We start from the raw sequence: 26379 nt of genomic DNA, 5'->3' as shown, positions 1-26379 counted from the left end.
TTACCCAACAGGGATTTGCTGAATGGAGGAAGGGAAGTGCATACTAGCTCTGGAGCACCCAGGAAATGACTCTGGCGGTGGGCCTTTCCAGAACTAGGCACTGGAATTCCTTCCTGCACTAGAAAGATGGGAGGCTTGGGATGCCCAAGGAGGGAACCGGAGGAATGTTTGTTAACATTCTGGCCCCATTCTGGCCCCTTATGGTCTTTCCTCCTTTCTGCTTCTTCTCTCATCTCCTTTTCCTCCTACTCACCCCCCTGCCCCAAATACCTATAACCTCCAGCAAAGTATCTCCTGAAAGTCTAGGAAGACTTCCACAGATGGGCGGGAGGCCTATTACTAAAGGGTCTCTGAAATGCTTGCTTGTCAATGCATTTGTCTTTTCTGTTTGCTTTCTTTTTCCCATCTCTGGACTTCCACCTGCTTAGCAGATTCAGAGGCTCTTACCCACACCATGTGCCCACTAGGAGCAAAGGTGAAGGCCATTCTTTGGGAAGGAGGCCTTCTCCCTCCAGGTGCAATCAGCCTAAGCTGGCTCCTGTCACGGGTTTCTCTTCATAGTGAAACCAAGGCAAGAAGTCAGATAGAGAACATTCTCCTAGCTTTCTGCCCTTTCTCATACCTCAGAAAAGTCCATCCAAAGAACAAGACATGTTCAAGAGCCAAGCTTGGTGCTTTGGTATAATACGCTGCACCTGATTTCTGTTATTCTCCTAGCCAAATTCATGGCCTTCTTCTTGCCACCGATCTAATATCTCCTGCCTCCCAAGATGCTTCTCTTTCTTTCTATCCAATGCCCTAAAATATCCATTGGTAGTCTTGAGGCCAGATCACAAAGGTTGCTGCTCTCTCTCCTTCTGGGTGCAGGGTAGGGCTACACTTCCAGCCCACGTGAAGTCAAGAGAGTGCAAGTGACTTGCGTTGGCCAGTGAAATGGGAGAGGTGGCTTGTGCCACTTCTAAGCAACCACAGCTGTGGGAGGCTGTCTTGCAGTGAAGCCCCTGGTAGCTTGGTTCATAGGGGCCAGAGAGGACACAGCGCATGCTAATCCCATCAGACCGGTAGCAGGTGCAAGACACTGACCCACATTGTTTTAAGCCAGTGAGGTTTGGGGTATCTCGTTACCGTGGCATAACGTGAGCTATTATAACTGACAGGATTGCCAAAACAGTGGGCCACATTTTTACCTGAGCGGCTGCATTGCCTCGGGTGGCTTCATGCTTCAACCACATAAAGACATCTCCGTCCTCTTTGGTCTGTACCTTGAGCGTTTCATCATCCTTCAGTCTAATTGTTTCAACATATGCCTGAAAAGGAGGGCAGGAAGGGAGATAAGGAGGGAGGGAAAAGGGAAAGAAAGGGGCGGAGGGGGAGAAGGGAAATATCCAAATGATTTGGGCACGCAAAGCCAGGACGTTATTCTGAAACTAGCAATTGCTCAAGTAAAAATGATATGAATAACTGAAACAAGAGGTGTGCTCACGATGCCATAAGATCAAATTGTTTTTAAATGAATGTATCGCATCTCATATATCTAAGTGGGCATTTTTGTTCCTATCAGAGCGTTTGCCTTGGGAGGGCAAAATTTATTTCACTTCCACTTCTGCTGCTCAGGCTTGTTCAGAGACCACTTTCACGCCGCTGATTTCAGAGCCAGATTACACACAGCATCAAAAAAGGTAAATCAATATTTTCTAAGTATAACCTTGTGTGTGGGTTTTTTTTTTTTTATATCCCAAAGTGTTATTATCCTGCATGACTAACCTTTTTTATTTAGCGGGCTCAGCTTCAAATATCTTTTGGCTATTTCCAAAAATTAAATCTACCTTGAAAAAAAAAAAAAAAGAGGGCATGTTCACTCTGAGGATGTGAGTGAGAATGTGCTAGAGGCTCTAAGGATGAACCCAAAGGGAGAGTTCACAAAATGTTTTGAATTTGTGCACGGCCTCTGAGGTATCCGACTCCTCTGAAGAAAATCAGACTCATTTTGATGTGTAAATTTGGGCTGTTTATCAAGAGACCAGTTCTGTTGTTTCACAGGCTCCCCTTACACATAATGAACTCTATTTAACAATGCCATGAGGGGCGCTGGAAAGGGCTTCCCAGGCCCGGCTCATGCCATGGGCAGATGGTGAAAAAATTGGATCTACATGGGTTTGGGAACGAAGCCTCAGAAAACAAGGAACCAGGCCTGATTTCCCTTCTGACCCTCTTTGTTAATTAAGAAAAGTCCTTGAATTCACAACTCGAGTCTGCAGCCCCATTCCAGAGACTGGTGTGGTCATGTGGAGCCACAGGTCCCTTCCAGGGCCATTTTGGGGGACTGAGAAGTGGGGACTGTGCTGGGGCTCAGAACCCAGCAGGCATCACGTCCTGCTCAGGTTTAACCTGGGGAGGCTCCCAAGCCAATAGCAACAATCAGAATAATGACACCCACCACCTTTCATTGAAACCATTTCTGTACCAGGTGTTTAAGATTTTTCTCTCACTGCATCTTCACCAGAGGGCTGCGATCCAAACATCAGTGTCCTCAATTTATAGGCAAAGAAGCAAGGCTCAAAAGGTGAAACCATCAGCTCACGGTCACCTTGCAGAGCAGACCCCGAAGCCAGGCTGGCTTAACTCCAAAGACGGGGCTCTTTCCGGCTCCGCAGAGCATCACCCTCCAGCGAGAAGACCCTAGAACCCGCTCAGTCTCCTTGACTCTTGACAAGTGTGAGGCCAAATGAGCTGGTGCTTCAGCTCAAAGTCCAGGGGATGCTCTACTGTGTGAGCCTGGAGTTGGGCTACAGCGTGAGCTGTTCTCAGCTAGAATTTTTTTGTTCAACTGGAGAATTTGAGTATTTTGATTTTTGGTTGTTTTTCTTCTCCTTATTTTGCGCCTTCCTCTTTAACTTTGTCCTGGGACTTCCTACCCCGCAGGGATTTAGCTGTTTCTGCCATTCTCAGGCAGTGATGATACATCACTGATGATATATCACTGTTTTAATTGCTTTGCCCGAGACTGACTCACCGAATCTTTGCAACCTTATGAGTATCACTCTCAATATCCCCCATTTCACCCATGTAGAGAAACTGAGGCTCAGAAGTTAAGTATCCAAAATCATATGTTTAGTTCTTCAAACTTAAGAGGCAAAAACAAAAACAAAACAAAACAAACAAACAAACCTTAAGAGGCAAACTCAGGCTGGCTGGCTGTGGGGCCCGTGGTCCTCACCTCCCAGGAGGGAAGGCCTCATGCATCTGAGAGGAAGCAAATGGTAGACTGTTCCCTGGTCTTCCCTGAGACATAGTGAACCCAAACTGGGTCATGAGGAGGGTCTTAGCAAAGGCCATGTTTCTGGGGGACCTGAGCAGCTGTGCCTCGTGCTGAAGAAGGGACACTTTTGTCCTTTGGATCACTGTCCCCTGGCCTAGTCCTTCCTGCTCCCCTGGGCAGTGCCGTCAAGCTTTGCAGCAAGATGGAGCCATTAAGGGCACAACGTTTCACAGCAGGCCAAGGGAACCCTAACTCACCACTAACTGCCCTTGGGCCTCAGGCACTAACTTTATTGATCGAAGATTTAGTCTCTGCATCCATAACGTGGAGCTTAGCATGGTACTTGCTGTATCAATAGCACTCAACCTATCGGCTATTATTTTTTATAATATGAAGAGTTAGAAAGGCCTAGGTTCAAACCGAGGCCCCATGACTCATTTGCTGTGTGACCTTGGGCAGTTCTTTAGCCTCTCTGAGCCTCAGTTACCTCCTCTGTAAAACGGGAGCTGACCTCATGGGGTTGCAAGAGGATTTAATGAGATTGTTTCTAAAAGAGCTTGGCAGAGGGTGTGGCCAATGGGAAGCTCTCGGTGAGGGAACTCATCGTTTGTTAGGGCCTTAGGTCGCCCCAACCCGTAAAAGTCTGACAGCAGTTTAGAACATTCGCCCTCCTATTGTTTTGGATTTTGTGTAGCTCGCAGCCTTCTGTTGTGGGGATGGCCTGTCTGAGAGAGCTTTTACTTTAGAAGATGGGAGAGACAGAATTTGAGGAGGGACTTGCAGGGCCAGAAACATTTTTGAGAGTTCACCAGGTGTGTGTTGTGTGGATTAACGTATTCAAGCTACAACCACCACGTGAGGTGCGCTCCATCATGGCACCACGTTATAGATGAAAAGCTGTACAGGGACAGAGGGGGGCAAAATTACCCAAGATTTCACCCAGGGAACTGCAGACCTGGGACCTGAACCCCGGCAAATCTGGCCCTGCAGCCACACCTCAACTGTCTGCCACAGCCAGGCAGCTGGGGGCCTCTGCATAGTACTGGGGTCCATGTGGCGGCAACCAGCGCCATGTCACAGCCACCTGGCTGGGGCCTAGTGTGAAAGCCAACCACCTACAGAGACATCTGATGAAGGAACCAAGTAAGCACCACTTGGTTGGTCATTCATTCAAACAATATTTTGTGACCAGAGAATGATGCTTTAGATAGAAACGCCACCAAGCCAGGAAGAAGCTGTGGCCGTGGAGAAGCAACAGTGGAGACGGGTGGGAGCCAGAGCTGGGTAGATGCTGGGCGGGGACCCAGAAGCCCCACACTGACCAGTGCTGGCATTTTTGTGGCTTCTGGGGGCTTCTTTCTTTTGCTGTGTTACAAAGCAAGGTCTCTAGAGTGAACGGCACGGCTGAAACCTGCTGCTGACCAGGTCAGAGGAGCTCCAATGTCTGGAGACTGTGCAGTCCTCAGGCCCCCACATCCAGGGTCAGAGGAGACGCCACACTGTCCCAGACCCTGATGCTTCACCTGCTTCACCACCTTTCCCTCTGCTCAGCCCACAGGCTACAAGGGCAGCGCACATCTGCCACCTGCCATCGATGACGGTGCCAGGCACCAGGGAGGGTAGAGGGGAGGGGGTACCGGGGAGGGCCAGGGAAGTGGGGGGCACAGAGGGGGGGTGAGAGAGAAAGAAAAGACACAAAGAGAGCAAAGCGAACAGGTGAGAGAGAAGTAGGGGGAGAGAGACACAGAGATGGAGAGACAGAGAAGAAGGAAGACGGAAACTTTGCAACTGGGGAGCTGGCATTTCCCAGAGCACCTGTGTTCCCTGGAGTCGTGAAACACAGCGGTTCAGCCCGCCCTCCCTGGGGACTCAGGAGCGGGATCGTTCCAGAACCTACACTGCCCACTCCAGTAACTTCCCCGCAAGGCCCATGGGACCGCCAGTAGGAACCTGCCTCTGGGGGGGGGTTAACGTCTGCTAGAATGCTTGGCTCCCAATGGGGGGAGCACATGTTTTCTTTGTTAAAAGTTAACATTTTAGGGATTTCATCTAAGTAAGAAATATCAGCTATAAGTTCCCAAGATTCTCAAGGGAGGGATTCAGAAAGGCTGAATGTGAGACGCGCAGGACCTGAAGCCACGTGCTCTGGGGCGTGCAGTCCGCAGTGAAGTCTGGTCGCATCAGAGAGCACCAGGGAGTCAACAAGACAGCGCACCAAGTTCGTGTTCGTCACTGGATACGCAGCACGGTTATCCCGTCCATCATCCCAGCGGTAAACACTGGGTGCCAACTGTGTGTCAGGCACAATGCGGAGCCTGTCACTGATGTGAACAGACAGGAGCTCATGTTGGGGAGCCTACAGTCCCCTGGGGAAGCCAGCGCTGGGACCCTGTTCAAGGCACCCATCGGCAGGTGTACACCGGGGTGCCGCAGCCCCCCCACCCCGCAAGCAGGAGATCTGGAGGAGGAGGAGGTGACATCTGAGCCCAGGGTTCACGGAGGAGGGGTCAGCAGGCAAGAGGGGGGAGCAAGTGTGGAGAAGCACACCAGGCGGGGGAGGCCGAATGGGGCTGGGAGGTGTGAACAGCACAGTGTGGCCAAAAGTACCGTGTCACCAGAGAGGACAGGTTGAGCAGGGATTAGGGACAGCGGACTTCGGAGAAAGAGAAACCAGATCAAGGAAAGCCTCCCATGCCAAGCCACCAGCCGAGCTTAGATCTTGTGGGTCAGTTCCTCTCAACTCTGGCTGCGTATTATGAGCATCTGAGCTTTTTCTTTTTCTCTTTCTTTCTTTCTTTCTTTCTTTCTTTCTTTCTTTCTTTCTTTCTTTCTTTCTTTCTCTTTCTTTCTTCCTTTCTTTTTTTCCTTCCTTCCTTCCTCTCCTCCTTCCTTCCTTCCTTCCTTCCTTCCTTCCTTCCTTCCTTCCTTCTTTCTTGCTTCCTTCCTTCCTTCCTTCAGATTTTAGGTATTTATTCATGAGAGACACACAGAGAGAGGCAGAGACACAGGAGCCCGATGCGGGACTCGATCCCAGGATCCCAGGATCATGACCTGAGCCAAAGGCAGATGCTCAACCACTGAGCCACCCAGGTGCCCCTCTGAGCTTTTTAAATACACTTGAACAACACAGGTTTGAACTACATGGACCCACCTACATGCAGATTTTTTTAATACTGTACTATGAATATATTTTCTTCATGGTTTTCTTATTCATATTTTCTCTCTAGCTGACCTTATTGTCAGAACACGGTTTATAACACATATAACATACAATATGTGTTAATTGACTATTTACGTTATCAGTAAGGCTCCTGGTCAAGGGCAGGCTATCAGTAGGAAAGTCTGGGGAAGTCAAAAGTTATACGTGGACTTTTAATTGTGTGGGGGGATCGGTGCCCTTAACTCTTAGGTTGTTCAAGGGCAAATGTATACACATTCACATATGCACATAGGGCCAGGCTGCCCGGCCTGTGGCTTCAAGACTACGGGGTGGAACCTGAGCAGAGGTATTCTTTAAACCCCAGGGGACTTTGATATGCCACCGGTTGAGAACCTTGATGGTTGATGGCCTACTTTGGCCTCGGTGAGAAGAGAATGGATGGGACAAGACTGGTGACAGAAAGACCAGTTAGAAAGCGTATCAGTTTGCTGTGGCCACCACAACAAAAAACAGGTTGGGCGGTGCAAACCAGACGTTCATTTTCCTGAAGTTCCAGAGGCCAGAAGTCCAAGATCAAATTTTGGCAGGTTTAGTTTCTTCTAAGGCCTTTCTCCATACCATGCAGGGGGCCACCTTCCCACTGAGTCCTCATGTGGTTATTGCACTGTTTTATCCGTGTCCTACCCCCTCTTCTTATAAAGACACCAGTCATATTACAACAGGGCCCATCTAATGACCTCAATTCAACTGAATTAGCTCCTTAAAGCCTTTATCTCCAAAGAGAGTCTCATTCTGAGGTGCTGGGGGTTAGGGCTTCAACAGGTGTGTGTGTGGGGGCACAATTAAGTGCAGAACAGGAGGTGGTCCGGCGGCTCAGGGCAGAGATGACGAGGGGTGAATGGGGGTGGGAGGAGAGAGGGGTGGGCAGGTAAGGATGGTGGGATGAGTGTACCTGTGGGAGGATGGGGAGGGACGGCTCCTGGGCTGCTGGCACAGACAGTGGTGCCGTCCACGGAGGAGTTCGGTGGGGACGGAGAGGGGAGGTGGTGTGTTGCCTTCACAGCGTGTTATGATTGCAGATGGGGGTGCGTGAGAAAAATCTCAGCTGGAAAGGAAGGTCTGAGTGTCATCAGTATATGGAGGGCAGTTGACCCCAGGGGTGTGGATGAGACCCCTGCTCCTCTAGGAGGTGCAGAGAGAGGAGGCCGGGACCGAGCCTTGTGGAAAAGCACATTCCCAGGGCGCCTGGGTGGCTCAGTCGGTTAAGCATCTGCTTCCAGCTCAGGTTATGATCCCAGGGCCCTGGGATTGAGCCCCGAGTCGGGCTCCCTGCTCAGAGGGGGCCTGCTTCTCCCTTGCCCACTCCCCCTGCTTGTGCTTGCTTCCCCTCTCCCTCTCTCTCTCTCTCAAATAAATAAATAAAAATCTTAAAAAAAAAAAAAAAAGAAAAGAAAAAGAAAAGCACATTCCCAGGAGCAGAGAGAATGAAAGAAACTCATTTGCGATCAAGCCACAAAAACAAATACCCCCCCTTCCGCCCAGCTCCTTTCTCTTTCACCTGAGGCCGAGTCCCGCTAAATCATACAGAAGTGACATGAAGCGAGATTACTCATAAAGAAGATGAAATGATGTGAACCACGAGTTACATAAAAGAGAAAATGAAGTGAGAATCCAGGAAGGAGTTACTGATGGATCCTCGGCTTGTTAATTAGAAGTCTGGCTTTCCGCATCTCATTGGTTACGTGCTGCTGATGAATTAATAGATTTCTCAACAAAAGGACATTTAAATCAATGTATGACACCTGCTTAAATTCTCAAGAAGCCATTAATTACACATTCTTAAGAAAATGAGTGAGGATACAACTCTTCTAACTGTATAATTCCTATCTGTGATTCTTAATCATATGACTTTCAGCTGCAAGATGGATCTCTTCTATTCATCTTCCCTGGTTCTGACCAATTAAACCTTTTCTTTCATAATCGCAACATTTCATGTGCCAAATCTTCAAAAGAAAAGGCGCTTGTTAGCAACGTACCATTTCCCATTGCTAATTTATGCTGAATTAGAGTTCTTAAAAGTATAATGTATACATAGAGGACGGTGTTAACACATTCTGGCTGAGTGCAACAACTGCAACATGACTTCGTGGCTTGCTTTTTCTATGAATTTTTTTTTCAGAATAATTCCTTTCTAAAAAAAAAACCCAACTTTATCGATTCATAAATTAATTCCTGTCGAACTGAGGTCAAATTTTGTGCACGGCTTATATACGCTGTGAGAATACATACAATAATGATGAGGTTGTGTAAGCTTATTCAGGAAAAATCACTGTTTTTGGAAGGAATTGGAACATCTCTGTAGATAGCCATTTGGTATTTTATAGTTGGACTCATGTTTAATGGTCACTGACAGCATATACCTCTGAGTCATTTATTTTGAAACCGTATGGCCGCCACTGCAGATTTCATTTCCAGACACCATCTACTCCTATCATCAAAGTGCAAGTTTTCTGCACTGTGAGTGGTTTTCTGAATGCAATCTAGAAGCAGCGCTGGGGACCAGTGACTGGACGGGTTCCCAGTTAGCTGCTCAGGCTAAGATTCTACAATCTTGACCTAGCCAGGGGTATCCCCTGGGCTCACGGGAGCAGAAGCAGGGAAAATCAAGAGTTTATGGCCTCCACCAGGGCCAAATCCAGCCATGCAGTTTACGTACTATTTATGGCTACAGAAACCCAGGTTCCTTGTTTGCTTATATATTGTCTCTGCCAGGGGTGAGTAGTGACAACAGAGGCTGTATGAGCAAAGCCTCAAATATTTACTATCTGGCCCTTTACAGGAAAAAAAAAAAAATTGCCAACTGCTGGTGGAGACTGCTTGCATTTCCTCTCCACCTCAAGGGCTACGACCATCAAAATCTCTGAAATCCTTCCTGGATAAAAAGGATACAGACAAAGACATTTCAAGAAGCCAACCACATCATAGTCTGTAGTCTACTCCCACCAAATGCAGACCTGCCTCATCTAGAGGCAGCTTTCCTTGAATTCCTGCATGATCACTTCTACTTATATACCCCTTCATTACGGTCCTCAAAACAAACCACCAGTTGATTCAATGTAACATGTTATGTATTTTTTTGGCAGATATAAGCCACTGATTTCTCCGCCTCATGAGTTGATAGGATTTGGAAGCCTGCAAGATTAGAAGCTAGAGTTATTATTCCTCATCCAGTCCTTAATTTGGGCTGGGGCAGTCTTCAAGCATCCCATGTCGGTCACTTGGAAGCCCTGAGCTAACACAGCTCTTGTGATGTGGATGGATACTTCTCGGGGTGCCCAGCATTGGGAACATAGCCAGGGGTGGAGCTTGCTTCCTTACACCACAAATTCTGCTTGCTTGTCACCCATTGATAGGAGCCCTTGGCTTACTCTCACCACTCTATTTGACCCAATCCCTAACACCTCCAGATCCACCCCTCACATGGTCTTGGAACAAAGACAAGGTGTCTATATTTCTGATACGCATTTTTTTGCAAAATCAAAATATGCCCAGGGCCAAATCTACTCTTCCCATGAAAGTCCTCCTGTTCATGAAAGGCTTTTCATGTATAGATGTGGGATTGTTCCTGCATTCAGCCTGAGAAGACAGTCAGGAAATATGAATTGAAGAGTGCAAGATAGCTTTTCTCTCTATTCAATTATGCTCATCCTCTAAAAGCCTGAAAATGAGCCAACCACAGGTGCAGACACTATATAAAATTGTTCAGGAAGCCCCAGGAAACAGGGCCACAACCATCTCTGCCCACGTCTTTATCTTACCTGGTCTCCCTGAAGCGTGTGCTGGTCAAGGGGCGTCTTCGTGGCAATATTGCTGTAGTAGGCATAGGACAGCTCCCAGTCCAGGGGGTAGTTGTCAATACCCTGGTAGTGTTTGTATCCAAGATTCATTGAAGACAGCCTGTCACTGCCCTGGCCTCCCACCAAACTATACAACATGCCCTGTTAGGAAGAAATTTACAGTCACAAATTTAGTCTTGTTCACAAGACTGTAGAAGAGGGTCATAAAATCCTAACATTGAAAAGTCATTTGACCCCAACCCTTATATATGAACCTCGTCATTCCAGAAACATGTTAATGTGCCTTTAAAAAAATTTTTTTAGAATAGAAGCCACAGCAGCTCTCTAATGGATTACAAATCCTAGCACTCTGTCCTTCTTAATGCCTAATAGCTCATGACTCCTTGACTTCTGTCCATTACTCAGTGAAAACAGAGGTCGTCCTCTGACTTCTCTCATAGGATCTGTTTGTGTATCCGCCAACTGTTCTAAGGATCCCCAGTCTGCTTCAGCTACATCATCTATGGCAGACGATCTGCATAGGGACCATGTCCTAACCTTACACTCTCAGAACGTTAGTGTTGGGAAGGGTCTTTGGAGGTCAGCTGGCCCAACAGCCTCATTTCATATTTGAGAAAAGACAGGAGAGAGAGATTTGAAGTCATGTGTCTATGGCCAACCAGCCACTTTGGGACAGAGACAGGGCTAGAATCCTCTTCACTATTTCACCTTTGTGGGGATTGCCGTGGGGACTCGGGAAAGCACGCCATTGGGGATGAACTTCAAGAAGCCGGAGACATACACAAAGAAGTCCCTTGGAGGGGGCATGGAACCACCTGGGCAGGTTTAAACAACCTGAGTCTCTTCAAATCCAGGGTGTGTTCATGCTCAGTGTGGATCTGAAAACTAAAAGTGGTCAGGAACCACTCATAGCACTTATAAAATGGGATTCCAAATGTTCAGCAAGTTCTATACTTAATTGGGTCTCAAAACCACAACTTAAACAGTCTGATAGAGGCTTTTCTATTGACGGTAGAGGTCTGGCTGTGACAATACTTTGCTTAGAGAGGTCCGAATGACTTCACTTAGCAAAACGGTCATGAGAGATGACGGTCCTAGGGCCAGAGCAGTTCAGTAGTTCTAAGAATTGGGTTAGAGGCACCTATTCTCGATTCCAGTAAGCCCTGCCCAAACTCTGACTTAGAGTATACCCATCATACCCCCAGCCTGTGTCCAGAATTGAGGCACCTTTTTTCACTCACTGAAAATAGAAGATCCTGTATTTAAAATAGCCCTAGGACGTTTTTCTTGAGTGTAAAGATTTTTAAAGGACTCCATGGAGCACGAACATGTCTAGTTCCCAGCTGGGGCATGAGAGCATTACTCTGCAAATAACGCAGGTGACTGATGTTTCTGGAACCCATGAAATACTCTACCTGCAGCTGATCCCGAGGTACATTTAATCCAGTTTCATAAAAGACTGCGAGGTAGTAGGATGCTTTATGGTATCCACAGCAGCTGGAATCCATCAGAAAGGGGACGACAGAGCTAATTTGGTGAAGACCATCAACAGTGGAGAGTCTCTTTACAGCTTTCTCAAATATCCTCCTGCCGATTTCTAATACAGATTCATTTTGGTTCCTTGGCACTGTAAATAACCACAATTCACAGCACACACGATTAATTACCATGGGACAGACGTGGCTATAGAAAGAAGAGGGAAAAGCCAATTAAACCACCTGAGTTATTAATATGGCTGTTTCTGCAGCGCCTTGAAATATACCACCTTCCAGGAAGGTAAATTAAGCCCTTTGGGGATGCCACGGTGTCATTCTGCAAATAGTTTTTTCTTTGGCACTAAATGACAGCCCAGTATCCTGGGGAAAAGGATGTGCCTTATATAGCTGAGAAAGCGCCTCCAGAGAGTAATTTACTCGGGGTAACTCACCACCAAATCAGGACCACCGAAAGTTCCAGAGAGACCTTTTTCGCCCCCCAAGACTCGGGGAAGAAGAATGTATTGTATCTCACAAATAGTTCCTAGGTGCCGCCCTAAAAAGTCGAGCAAAAGAACCTTATTTTGAGATGCTTTCTTATCTTTTGCCTCCAGTTTTTCTTGAGGGTTTCTAAATACAGTAAAAGGAATGAGTCAACCTTTTAATGGAGGGCTTAAAAAACACCTAATATTGGATTAGGTGTCTTATGCAAATCATGTCATGTAATCGGAACAATTTGATGAGGTAGGGACTATTATTAGTGTCCTCATTTTTCCAATGAGGAGTTTGAAGCCTGGAGAAGTCAAGTAACCCGTCCAATGTTACAAAACCTGGTAAGTGGCTGAGCCGGGTTTTGAGTTCAGCTTTGCGGGTCAGGAAAGTAAGTCAGGGTCTTACTTACCTGTGCTGCACCTACCTGCTAATTAAGGGGCTACCGGATGTCTTAATAAGTGCCTCACCATTATCGACGGACCCTTCTCTACGCAACTGCCTTAAGCTGTACGGTACTTCCTTTTACCTAACCGTCTCATAAATCTGATAAACATTTAAGCCCCAAACTAGCAGGTTATATGTGGTCTTACTACATACGCGTGACTGTCTTCCAAAGTCTCTCTACACTATTCATCTCCCATGTTCATTAATTTAGGCAACAAATGTTTATTTTCTAATCTATTAGATTATATGTTACAAAGGACCATATAGAATTCTGTAGATGTTATTTATCTTTAAAGAGACATGGGCATCTTATTTAAGACAAATTTTATCTGCCTGAAAATTGTCATGTCCAACATTTTTCTTGTCTTTTCTCATTCTATCCCACACCGAAATGCTACCAACAACTTTCAGGAGGCAACAAGGGACTCGTTCTATCAGTACCCCCATTAAGGGGAGCTTCCAATGTGGGAAAACTGAGATGGGCAGGTCTGAGATTAGATTTATTTAAGGGCAATTCTCTTGCAGAAGTCCATGCTAAAAACAGAGGCCAGTGGGATCCAAGCATGAAATTGTGAAAGCCAAACCAGTGGGAGCCAAGGATGAAATTGTGAAAGCCAAGCTATTGGTTATGAGCTGGTGCCAGTCCTTTTGGGCACATAGGCGTGCTGGCTGTTCCCTGAGTGGGGGACACGTGCCTCCACTTTGCCGAGCTGCGAGGAAGGAGCCCAGCCCTGCCCGGAAGGCAGTCTCATCTCCTGGCTCCCAAAACACCTCACCTCAGCCTTCTAGATTCCAAGAGGCAACTGCTTTTACTCTGTCGAGCCCAAGCAACAGGTGCTGAAAAAAATCACCAGACTAAACAAATGCAATTTGCTTCTCCTTCTGTAAAGAAGAAATAGCTGCTTTAAAAAAATAGCTGCTTTAAAAAAATTTCAAATAATGCAGATTTGTATAAAATGAAACTACAAGTGCCCTCTCTCCCGATCCTTCTTTAATAGTGAAGATAAACACCGTTAAAAGCTTGGTGTGTATGCTTCCAGACTTTTCTCTTTGCACAGACAATAATTCATATACACATCTATCTGTGTGGATACATATGCATTTTCTTTCCAAAAAGCTCCTGTAATTCTGACCTTCAACTTTCTTGTTTAAATTAACCAAGTATCATGAGTATTTGTGTCTGTCAGAAACCCACGCTTTCTAAAGCTTCGGTAGTATTGCATTCTATAGCAGTGCTGTGTCCCCAACCGGTTCTCTATTTTTAGACTCTTGGGTTGCTTCCAGTGATTTTGCTATAACCAACAACGTGGCAATGAACATCCTCGAACATTCCCTCTGCTCATCTGTTGGGATATATCTGAATAATAACACCCTTTTCCACCAGGAGTCTGGGGATCTCATTTTGGATTTTCCCTTTGAATAGGTGAGAGAATTCCATCCCACTCAACCATTAGACAGGATAAGAACCTACTCCACTGGATTTAGTATGCACTGCAGCACTCAGATGGAGTTGCAAAATAAATCCTACTCCTACTTATTCATATATTTACTTTTAAATATGTACTCATCTCAGATGCCCCTCTGTGCACGTTCTGAGCAGAGCAACATTAACATTTTGTTAATGATTCATCCTCACCTCACCTGCTCCGCCGAACACCTAACCAAGATGATGAGTTTTGCCTGAGTACCCACAGACACAGGCTTTGTGGGCTCAGAGGAGAGAGGAGGCTCCCAACCAAATGAAGCTCTAAATGAAACACTTGCCCTGCTGACCCCTGGCACAGAACCCCAGAAATCATTAGCAGGAGTGCCCAGGTAGCTGGGATTGCTGAGGAGCAAGGAGCAAAAGGGGAATCCTCCATAAAGCTCAAAACCTCAGCACAAAAAAACCTGCAGACTGCAACCAAGGCAGATTGAAAAGGTTTCATTATTTCTTTTACATATTAAAACTCCTAACTCCCCCCCCCACACACAAAATATTACCGATCAGTATTTTCTCGGCAAAAGAATCTAAACAATTTTCTGCACTAGTGAATATAATAAAAAAATAATAATATTCTAAAGTAAAACTGCTCTTTTTGCACTTCCTTTAAAGTTCAAATTCCAACTGCGGCAGAAAATGAAAGCCATGGTACCACTGGTGATACTGTAAAACTGGCAATTTTAAAATTAGTTTAATGAAACTGTTAATTTCACCCATCTGGTTTAGCATATGCATTTTTTTTTCTCCTCGATCTGTAACTAAAAAACATGCCTTGTTTATGGAGATTAATGGCGTAATGGAAAAAACAAACAAAATAGAAGAAGGAGCCATCTTCTTTCCCATTTTCTCGCCTCCTGCCCCAGAAGCTAGGGAGACACAAAGCCAGCGCCCCCACTAATTAACCCTTCCCGTTTCCCCAGGAGCACGGGCCTTGTTCATTTTGTTCCTTTTTCTCTTCTACGCAATCCCATAAGGCGGCCGTTTGCAGGCTCATCATTAACGGAGGCAAAGAGCAGAAAATGAGAAGGTGGGCCCTTGCTGGGGAGCTGGCGTGGGCACCTGATTGGGAATTCAGGAGACAGGCTGCCTCGTGCCTCGTGATGGGGACGGGGGGCATCCACAGGAAAGGCATTTTTAGTTTCAAGCTTCCAAAAGGTGGAACGCATCCAAAGTACGAGTTGGAAAGGGAAAAAGAAGTGAAAGGAGAAAATGTCATCTAACCAGAAAAGGAAGATCTCACCCGGTTTACTACTTAAAACAACAACAACAACAAAAACACAAAAAAACCTACAACATGCATCATGTTCCTTATTTGCATTCTGGGGAATGCAAGGACCCAAGGAGATGGCTTATTTCTCAAAAGTGGCTTGGGACACACTTGTGTACCTCGGCGGGTCGGGCTTAGGCCTTGATTTCAAGCTCAGGTCCGTGTGGTCCCAGGGTCCTGAGATCGAGCCCCGCGTCCGTGCTCAGTGGGGAGCCTGCTCCTCCCTCTGCCTGTGTCTCTGCCTCTCTCTCTGTGTCTCTCATCAATAAACAAATAAAATCTTTAAAAATAAAATAGATAAATCTAAAAAAAAAAACCCTTATACTCCAGTATGCAAGTTTTCTAGTTTGTCCCCATAATTTCTCTCCCTCCCTTCTCCACAGCCCAGCCCCCTGCCCCAACCAGGAGCCCCATCAGGGGTTCACTGAGCAGGAAAAGTATGCCCCTCTCTGTTCTCCCCTTTGTGCTTCTGTGTATTTAAAAAAAAAAAAACCACCACCACCAACTATAATGTATGCTTTCTTAAATAAAAATAAAGATGATGGGTTTTCAATGAACAACACTGAAAATAGCTCTTAAAGGACACGGCATCCCGGTGTTATTAAGAAACATTACTGTCTGTCTAACATTTCCGTGCTCTGCATTTTAGTGTTTCCAAATAAACACTGCCATCGTTGGCAAAAATACGAACAGTTAAAAGCAAACTAGAGTGACGCCAGCAAGGCCAGCCACCCCTTGGCATGTCGTGGAGGTCCCTCGTCTGCTGCACTCAGCACTGCCGAGCCGGGGCAAGTCAGGCCAGACCCGAACAAAAACAGAAACGAGAGGAACCAGACGCAGATGGTATCCACCCCGGGAGGCGAGCCCACGCAGGACCCGGCCTCTTCCCGAGACCCGTTTGCTGGTGGACCTTGGATTCCTGCAGCCTCGGCCTCCGACTCCCGACTCCCGTGGGCCCAGAGGCGCCCAGCCCAGGAGGGAGGGAGTAACAGATCCGGCCTCCGTGCAATGTCCCCAGGGGCATGCCAGCCGGCTCACCTGTCCCCACCCCCGGCCTTTGCACCCCACCTGCACCTCAGTCTTTGCGCTCTCCTCACTCCTTCCTACCCCAACCAGCTCTCTGGCCTCGAGCCCCACCTCCACTACCATCCCCCGCCTCCCACCCCCAGCCTCTTACCAGCAACCCCCCCAACCCATCCCCACCACCTCTCTTCCCTGGATGCTGGAGCCCCATTCAAAGGGTGTTTTGAATTCTAAGGGCTCCCTTTTGACAAGGAAGTTGCAACAGGAGAATGAAAGACATAGCCAGCACACCTCTTCAATAATGAAAGAGCACGCAGACTGGAACACTACCATCCCGGCATTGGAGAAGGCCCAAATGCTAATAGGGCAATTTCTATGCTCCGACAGAGCCATTTTCCTAGAGAATTGGAGGTTCCCCAGGAAACAACATAGAGGGTGACCAATCAGGATGGTCCCCCTGAGGTCTTGAACACGGGGTCTCGTGTTGGATGCCACCCAGGGCCTGGGCCGTCGTGGACTTTGGGACAGAGCAGCACAGTAGGATTCCGTGCCAAGCATGGCAATCAGAATGCAGAGCAGTGGCTCTGGAATGCCGGGAGGCAGGAATGTCCCCTGCCACGTCTCTGTGACTGCAGCTGAGGGCCCCGAGCGCTGCCGTCTCTAATTCAAAGGCATGCCTACTCGGGGCGACGAGGACCACGTCCTGTGATTCTTCAGAGTGGGAACCACCGGTGGGCACAGCTGCATTTTATACAAGGCTCGCACATCAGCTGTCAACATTTAAGAAGCCTCCCTCCTCCTCAACCCCTGGCGCTTGGCAGAGAGTTCCGTGTGGGCTGCAGTTAAGTCTTTTCATTCGGTTGCCCCAGGGCCCAGCACGGTGCTGGAGGGATCCAATCCACGGGTGCCGAACTGGGCGTGCGTGAACCTTGCGGCTGTTTTACATCTGGGCACCTGTCTCCTTCAGCAGTAGATTAACAGACAGCGAGAACCATGAAATGAAATGAAAAAGCGAGAGCCATGAGGGCTACGTTTTTTGGGAATTCTTTTGTACCGGCTGCGCGTAAGAAGGATTCCGGGCTGCTCTTGTGGATGGGGAGGAGTCAGAGCCCAGCTCGCTGGCAGGCCTGGGAAACAGAATTATGTTTGCAGAGGTGTCTCAGAGCCAGGGCCGCAGCTCCAGAGAGAGAACAGACTGAAGGAGTGTGCAAGAAATGAGAAAAATGTAGAAAGAGGGCCAAGAAGCCCATAGACTTCTATCAGTTGAGATTGGTGTCGTGGCTTGGCTAGCGTAGGCCTTGAACGTGTGTCTCCTACTAGTCAAATTCCTCCTTCCCTCAGCGATCGATTGACCCAACAAAGACATTTTTAGTGCTGTGAATGTATCGTTTAATCATTTGGAATGCGTTCAGTTACCCAACAAATACTTATTGGGGGACTTCAAAGGAAACGTAGATCCCAGTCCCTGTCTTTGAAGTCTTAGAAGCTCCACTGTGGAATCAGACAGGCAAAGCAATAATGATGATGCGGTAGGACAGGTATAGTGAAGAGGATACCCACGAAATGGCAAGGGGAGCGTGGGAGGAAAGCAGTCTGCCTGGGGACACAGAAAAGGGCCGTTTGAGGGGGTAGTATTTGAGTTGGGACTTGAAGACTATTTGTAAGTCTGCCGAGGAGCATGGGTGGGTGAAGGATGCTCTGGGAGGGGAATGCTACAGAAACGTGCTGTGTAGGGTCATACAGAAGAAGGCTCCACAACTAAGCACCTCCTATATGGCCAGCACCTTTGTAGACACCGTGGAGAACTGGCGGTGTAAGTGGGACACTGCTACTTCCTGTGATACCCTCAACAAGCTTGCAATTGTGTGATAGAGGCACAAACGGGATCAAATAGTTGACTCAAGGCAGAGTGAGATGAGCCCTCTTCAGGCGACCCTATCCCTCATATCCAGATGGTGCCTCTCTGTCCACAAAGCGCTTTCATAGCGTTATGTCATTGATGAGAGCATCATTCCTAATTGCTATTAAACCAAACTCTCCCCAGTACATAAATTACACACATCAATTACATGTCACACCCATGAGGATGGCTATTTATCAAAGGACCAGAAGATAAGAAAACGTTGGCCAAGATGTACAGAAATGGGAACCCTTGGGCACTGTCGGTGGGAACGTAAAATGGTGTAGCCGCTTATGAAAAAGAGTAGGAAGGTTCTTCAAAAAATGAAACAGGATGCCCACATGATCCAGGAACCCCACCTCGGAGTCTATCCCCAAAGGAATTGAAAGCTGAGTCTGGAAGAGGTATCTGCACACCCACGTTCATAGCAGCTCTACTCACAATAGCCAACAAGTGGAAGCAACCCAAGTATCCATCGACAGACAAACGAAACATGGTATATACAGATGATGGACTATTATTCAGTCTTCAAAAGGAAGAAGATTCAGACACGTGTCATGACACTCCTGAGGACATGGTGCTAAGTGAAATAAGCCAGTCACAGAAAGACGGACACTGCATGATCCCACCTACAAGAGGCTTCTAGAACAGGCAAGCACATGGAGACAGGAACTAGAACAGCGGTTATCAGGGGCTGTGGGGAGGGAAAACGCGGAGCCGTTGTTTAATGGGTACAGTTTCAGTTTTGCAAGGTGAGAAAGTTCTAGAGATCTGTGCAACAATGTGGATGGGGAAAAAAAAAAAAAGCAATGTGGATGGGCTTAACCCCGCTGACGAGTACACAGAAAGATGGTTATGATGGGGAGTTTTACACTACATGTATCTTACCACAAAAAACATATTTTTGATTACAGTCCTTAAAGAGGGAGGGTACAAATATTGGGTGATTCTCTCTTGCAGTAGGAAAAGTACAGCTCAGACTTTGGGGAACAACTGAAAGGTGGTGACCACTGCTGACCTCGCGAGGCCGGATGCAGGCCTCCGATGAGGGTCCCTGCTGGTCGTGGATGAAGCCAATGGTCCCGACTGTCCACCCCCTGCAATGTTCTCATCACTGCTTTGACGTGCGTTGTTGGCTTAGCGAGAGAGCAGATGATCCGCCCGAAATCACACAGTGCGGAGAAACAACTCTTTTTAAGCCTGAAACGTGCGCATGTAGCGGCCTGGAAGCGGAGTGGGCTGTGCATGTGGGGACATGCTGCCAAGAAAATAAATGACTCTGCCTCAAAGAACCAGAAATCACAGGCCACTGTCTTCCGTGGTCTTATTTTTCCAAATTGCCGGGAATGAAAAATAATAATTCCACAAATTAATTCCCTTTGTAGGAGCAATGAGAGCTGACCTTTTTCTTTATGTTGACCTGATATATGAAACACGGCCCCGTTTTTGTTCGATCCCAGCTCACAGGGTCACTTAGTCAACATCTGCTGAGTGAATGAATGCAAGGAAGGTCGAGACATGAGCAACCCAAGAAGCTTCTCACACAGGTGAAGTCCTGCCCTCTCTTCCTGCGCCCATTCAGTTCCTGCAGCCCGAATTCAAAGCCCCAAACACCTGATGATCCTTGACTCCATTCCCAGAGCTTACCTCAGATATGCAAAATGGAAAACCATGAGGATGGTTCTAATAGAGTCTACTAGTCAGTCAACAGGACAGGGCAGCTCGGGGCAAGAGCACAAAACAACGTAGGCAGAGTTCTTATTACCTAGAGTTGTCCAGACGCTCCAAAGCCAGCGAGGCCCTTAACAGCAAGACGAACCCACAAGGAAGGGGGGTGAGGAGCCAGGAATGGATCTGTAGCCACACGAGTCTACGATGATTCCTTTTATAGGAGACCAGACTCGAGATCTGTTAAAAGTGTAAACTCGTTTTTTTTTTAACCTCCATTTACAAAATCAACTTCTTCTGCGTTGTGCTCGGCCTTGTTAGCAAGTGAACACCATGCGCCACACCAGTCTGTCTCCAGGGTTAGCAGGAGGACGCTCTGCTGGCCCCAAGCAAGGGCAGGGTGCCAGGCAGGGAGATGGATTTTAATGAGGAGTGTAGGGCCGACCTCTGCAGAAGGCTCCCCAGTCCCCACGGACAGGGCGGTGTAACCCAGAAAAAAAAACAGGAGCTGAAGGCAGAATGGGGGCTTGGGGTTCATTCTGGAAACTTGCCTACTTTGCCTGGCACCCCCCTCCCTGCCTGCCCCTGGGCCGCAGGAAATGGGAGGGAGAAGAAGGAAGCAGGTGGCTGCGAGCCCCAGGGAGGCAGAGGCCGTGGGGGCAGATTCGACCCTCAGGAGATGCTCCTTGGTGCAGACTTGGCCCCAGAAGGACTCAACTGGCCGGCTGGGCACCAGTGGGGGGCTGTATGGTGGCAAATTGGGCTTTGGGGCTCTGTTTCTCTCACAGATGGGGCCCCGCGGAGGCCTAACGGGGTCAGCAGAACAGGCTGTGCGCTGCAATGTGACAGTTGCCCAGCACCAGAGCCTGGGACATCGTGAGGTTCAGGAGCTCATGATTTGGGTTTTTAATTAGGTTCCGTTTCCAGGCCTCCACGGAGAAAACACGCACACGCACACACAATTCTAAGTGCTTCTAAACAAAACTTCTGAGCTATAAAAATAGCCTGAAAACCTTACTGGGAGTATTTACTTTAAAAAAGAGTGTTTTGTGAACGTGATTCACTCCAGTTCCCAATCAGTAAAACTATATATAAATATGATCAGAAATCTCACAAAAGCAATTTTGACGTTGACGTGGCCTCAGCCCATTGGGCCTGGACCATCCAGCACGTATGTCCAGGTGACCCGCCCCCAGAGGCCCGGCACCTGCCAACTGGCTGTGCCCGGCGGTACCAGCCGCAGGGGTGATGCAGCAGTGCTTGTCAGCATGGGGCGACCTGGCCCCTCTTTGGGGAGATCTAGCAAACTCCAGAGACCTTTCTGGTTGTCAGGTCTCAAGAGGGGGGTCCCGGGGGGGCGGGGAGAGGGTTGAGGCCAGAGATGTAGCTAAACATCTCTGCGCAGATGTTTACGATGCGCAGGACAGACCTCGGCTCCCACCCCCACCCCCCAAAGAATCATCTAGTCCAAAAGGTCAGCAGCTCCGAGGTTGAGAAACTCGGCTTGTGCAGAGCTTCCCGAATGCTGATTCGGTTTTAAAACCATTTCCCATGCATCCACTCACTTAGCCCGACGCTGGACGCTAGGAGGGGGGCGCCGTTACTGTTCCCACTTCACAGACGAGGAAACGGGCCCAGGGAACCAGACAGCTCGTCCCAGAGCACAGGGCAGGTAAGCGCCAAGCTGACCTCGGAGTCAGGCCCCCGGCTACAGGGGCTACGCAGTCCTTGCCCGCATCCAAACAGCCCCACGTCCTTGAGAGCCAACCTGTCTCCACCCCCGTTAGCTCTGTCCCCAGCACCCTGTCCCATCCAGGCCTGCGTCCTCGGTCAAGGACCCCTGCTTTCCGCGCACACCCCTCCCTTCAGCTCCCCCCACCGCCCGCTGCTGCCGGAGAACCTCAAAACCCAAGTCTGATCACATCTGCTGCTTCAACGGGCCCCTGTCACCCACGAGGTGAAGCCCAAACTCTCAGGACGGTGCCCGAACCGCGTCACAGTCACACTCTCCAGGCCTTCTCCCACCTCCCAAGCCCCTCGCGCGTCATTTCCAAGGGCTGCGCTGCTCCCATCGCTCTGCCTCTGCCCTGCCTCCGACGCCCAGGTACCTTGCTTATCTGGCAAACACCTACCGACTCCTCAAGAATCAGTCCCCGTGTCGCCTCTCCCAGGAAGCCTTCCCTGACCACTCCTTCCTTGCGACTCTACCACTTACTCCCACTGCCTTTACTAAAGATGCATCCCCAGGGGCGCCTGGGGGGCCCAGTCCGTTGAACATTGGACTCTTGGTTTCGGCTTACGTCGTGCTCTCAGGGTCATGAGATCGAGCCCCACGTCTGGGCTCCTCCGCACACTCAGCACAGGGTCTGGCTTGAGATTCTTTCCCCCTCCTCCTCCTGCCCCCACTGCTCCTACTCACACTCTCACTCTTAAATAAATAAATAAATAAATAAATAAATAAATAAATAAATAAATAAAATCTTTTAAAAAAAGATGCATCCTTAATTTTCCTTTGTTTCCAAGTCTGTCCCCTAAGGACAGGGACCTTGTGTGATTTTACTTCTCTCTAAAGTCTAGCCAAGTAACTGAGCAGACACTCAGCAGGTATCAAATGAACGAAAAGAGGAAATATCTTGTCTGGTTTGGATTCCCTCAGGCCGGACGAGGTTTCCTCTGCACTGTCTGCAACAGGGCATCTCTTCCGTGGAACGCTGGCACTCTGCGGCACCTCGGGTGGCCTCTCACCACTAAGACCGTGATCATCGCTCGCCTTGGCATCCCCTTCCCCGGGCTGAGCACTTCCGGCTCCCCTCCTCTTCCCAACAGACTTCATTCCAAGATCCCCTGTGGCCCTCCAGGGGGCACGGAATGACTAAGCACACCCAGACTGTGCCCGGCCTACGCAGAAGCTGGCCATGGTCGGTCGGGAAGGTGAGACAGATGGCTGAGATCCCGTTTATGGTGCCAAGTCAGGAATCTCAGGTTCAAGTGCCTGGGGGAGCAGGCAGGTAAGCCGCAGGAGAGGAGCAGGTGGTAGGTGCTGGAATGGGAGGTGGGGTGGGGCGTACCGTGGATGGACGGAGCACGCCTGGGCCGACTCTCACTCCCAGACTGTGCCTAGCATTGCTAGAACTTTGGTTTTTCAAGAAAAGCTAAAAATTTGCATTTTTTATGCAACTTTTGAGATACCAGCAAGTACTTTTTTTTTTAATTGACAATAATGTACAGGCCAAACCAATGGCCTTCGATGGCCAGCTCTGGCTGCACGCCATCCTCTGTGGCCTTGGCTTTAAAAGAACGGCTGGAGCGATTCCTCAATTTGTCCTTGTATTTAGTGTTGGAAATGTGCACAGTGACACCGAGGGAGGCGGGCCTACAGGGGCAGAATGTAAATGTGAAGTTACCCTAGAACATAGGGTTAAAAATAGCTTTGAGGCATACGTCACCAAAGAGGGTGAGGGGAGCTGCAAAAGGAGGAGCCTTCCTAGCCAGTGTCCAAAGGCGAGGCAAAGACACAATTACCTACCTGTCCACAGGCCCATCTCCAGCAAGGCCTGGAACAAGCCCGGGTGCCGGTCTTTCAGCTCTTTCTCCCAGGGGAAGGCTCTGCACGTGGAGGGACTCCCATATCTGAGCTTCAGGTCCAGGTAGGAGTTCTGGAGGTCGCCTACAGGCAAAGGAAGCACAAGACAGCACTCCCCTTAGGAGAGGGAAGGTCTCATCCTTCTAAAGCCCTCCTCCCTAAGAGGAACTAGAAAGAAGAGGTCAGACTTCATGTTACTGGATGTTGGTTTGGGTACAGTAGGGGTTTGAAACCAGCTACGATACCTTGACCTCGAGGTCACAAATTCAAAGCCATGTCCAAGGGAAATGTGCCAAGTTGCTGATGGCTGTGGAATAATTGTACGGAATGAGCAGCTGGCCTCGGACTGTGCCCCAGGAGGCCAATATCTAGGCCGTTTTGTTGGCAGCGTGAGTTGAGGAGCAAAGCACAAGGACCCCCAGGGAGGCAAGGCAGGGGATGTTAGGAAAATGTTCAAGGCCACCAAACAGATCAGCATGCAAGGATGGCCTTCCAACTCAGAGTATCGCTCCTGAAATTACATCACTTATCAAAATCAGTTTCTTTCCTGTTTGGGATATTACTATTCCTATATATCTTCCCCCTCTTCTGACAGCATCATATTTTCTGGATGAGTCAGCTGTACGAGCAGCAGCTGGGGACCAGTATTGCCTATTCTTAAATTAAATTGCAGAAGCGCTGCCTTTCCACACTCACCTATCACTGCCTCTCCTCACTTCCCAAGACCCTCGTCTGTGAACCCTATCGGACCGAGGTACGTTCCAGAGGCACCCATCCCTCCACAGCCTGGGGTGGGAAGTTCAGCTCTGGAGACAGTGAAATGCGTGGGCAGGACTGCCATACTCAATTCTCTTTTCCTGATGGCAAAGGCCCCACAGGAATTTCTCTTCCAGAAGGAACATATGTGACTAACTCTAGTGCCACCGTATCAGGCAAGGAGCTCTAAGCACAGAGAAATTTATAAGCCCTAGATCCAAGCTGAAATATTGCAAGACGGGCCAGGAACCAAGTCTTATAATCAACGACCACCCTGTATGAGTGAAGGATGTCCGTGCAAATATGAGCAGGCATGAAAGCAATCTATTTGAAATTCATCCCTTCTGTTGGCTATTACCAAGGTCTTCCAGAATGAATCAATTTCAAGGATTAAAAAAATAAAACCGAGCCCCAAACAACAAAGTCACTGTTCAACATTTCTGAAAGCTAATATTCAGATATTAATGGCCCAAGACAAAAGTGCACCGATGGGGAAACATTTCTAATGATTAATTTATTTTCCAATTCACTTTTATTTTCTTAGACTGGCCTAAGATCCCATTATGGGTGGGAAGAATGCAATGCGAGGCTCGAAACGCTTTCATTTGTATTCTTAAACTGAATCGCATATGGTTGAAGCTAAGAGGCAGGTGTGGGTTCCTGTTGGCCGTTGGTCTGGTTGGGGTCCGGGTGGAAAGTACAAGGTCACCTGCCTCCATCTGCGGAAGGGCTCGCAGTCATATTTGTTCCCACTGCTCAAGTCATATATATTCTATTTTGGCCGTGGTAGAAAGAAGCCAAACGTACTGACACAAATACACAGAGCTAGAAATTGCTCTCCGGAAGCTCAGTACTTACATGCTTCTTGTCTTCCTCCCCCTTGCTGTACCGTGGACGTGTACATGGACACTATTTCTTGGACCTGAGCGCACCTTTCGTAATATGATTTGATCTGTTCAGCAAGCTGCTTCTCAAGGAGGGGATTAAAAATCTACAAGAAGGCAAGAAAATCGACTGAGCAACAATTGTCACCAAGCTCCCATCGATACCGATGAGGCTGCGTTGGGGTTAATGTCCTTCCCCCATTGGTATCACCAGATGGCCTGCTTGCACACGGATCATCCACTCCGGATTAGCAAAGGGAGGGTATGCACCAGCTCTGTCTGCTTCCCTCTAGCTGCTTTCCGTGGCACCCTCTCCTCTGCAGAGCTTCTTAAATGTCAGGATTTCCCAGAGACCAGGCCTCCACCCTCTTCTTTCCCCTCACTGCATGCTGTTCCTAGACACATTCATCTCTCCTTCAGTTCCCAAGCGATGCCAAGTCTCCCCGCGCTGTGCCCCTCCCTGGGAACCCTCCTCCCACTTTCGTCTGTTTGGCAAGATCCTACTCAGCCTCCAAGAGTCAGGTCCAAGGTCATGATTCGGGGCGGCTTTGCTAACAGCCCACCCTCAGGTGTGTGCGGACGCGGATGTGCCCACAGACCCCAAACCCTGGGCTCGAGTGTGAATTAAAGCATGTACCGCATTCTTTCATGACCGAGGTGTTTAAGACCCAGACGGGGAGCTTCTCGGAAACAGGCCTTATCTCAACTCATTGGTTTTCAAAATGCAGGTTGTGACCCATTAGGGGGTCATGAAATGATTTCAGCAGGTTGTAACCAGCAGTGATTTTTAAAACATATATAAAGTAGAACACAAAATAGCAGAGTGCATTTAACATGGGAAGGGTATGTGTTCTTTGTAAGATCATTGTTTCAGTTTTGTACTTTATACGTACACGTGTCTATGTGTGTATGTATATGTATGTTCATGATATTACACGGATTTCTTCTTTTCTTTCTTTTTTTTTATTACATAGGTTTCTTATGTGAACCACCTTCAGAAAAAAGTTTGAGAGCTTCCATGTTAATTATCTTGGATGCCTCAGCACCAGCGCAGCGCCTGGCATGTAGCAGGTGCTCTAGAAGTGTTTGCCGTGAAATGAATAAATTAATTTATTTGTTTTCCTCTTC

The 26379-nt window shown here is 48.2% G+C and overlaps 1 protein-coding gene across 4 annotated transcripts in view; it reads right to left on the bottom strand.

Moving 5' to 3' along the window:
• SEL1L3 (SEL1L family member 3) overlaps positions 1-26379 on the bottom strand; it is a 101236-nt gene that overhangs the window by 36423 nt on the left and 38434 nt on the right. For all 4 annotated transcript variants that reach the window (XM_041752562.1, XM_041752564.1, XM_041752563.1 and 1 more), the window contains exons 8-12: positions 25226-25358; positions 23555-23695; positions 11692-11903; positions 10238-10417; positions 1188-1307 (exon numbers count right to left, since the gene is read on the bottom strand). In XM_041752562.1, coding sequence (XP_041608496.1) covers positions 1188-1307; positions 10238-10417; positions 11692-11903; positions 23555-23695; positions 25226-25358 — 786 coding nt within the window. The remainder of the gene's footprint in view (positions 1-1187; positions 1308-10237; positions 10418-11691; positions 11904-23554; positions 23696-25225; positions 25359-26379) is intronic.

Source organism: Vulpes lagopus, chromosome 4 (genome assembly GCF_018345385.1).
Source record: "Vulpes lagopus strain Blue_001 chromosome 4, ASM1834538v1, whole genome shotgun sequence".
Classification (NCBI taxonomy): domain Eukaryota; kingdom Metazoa; phylum Chordata; class Mammalia; order Carnivora; family Canidae; genus Vulpes; species Vulpes lagopus.
The sequence above is the reverse complement of the archived record's forward strand: the minus strand, read 5'-3'. Positions and strand labels throughout refer to the sequence as shown.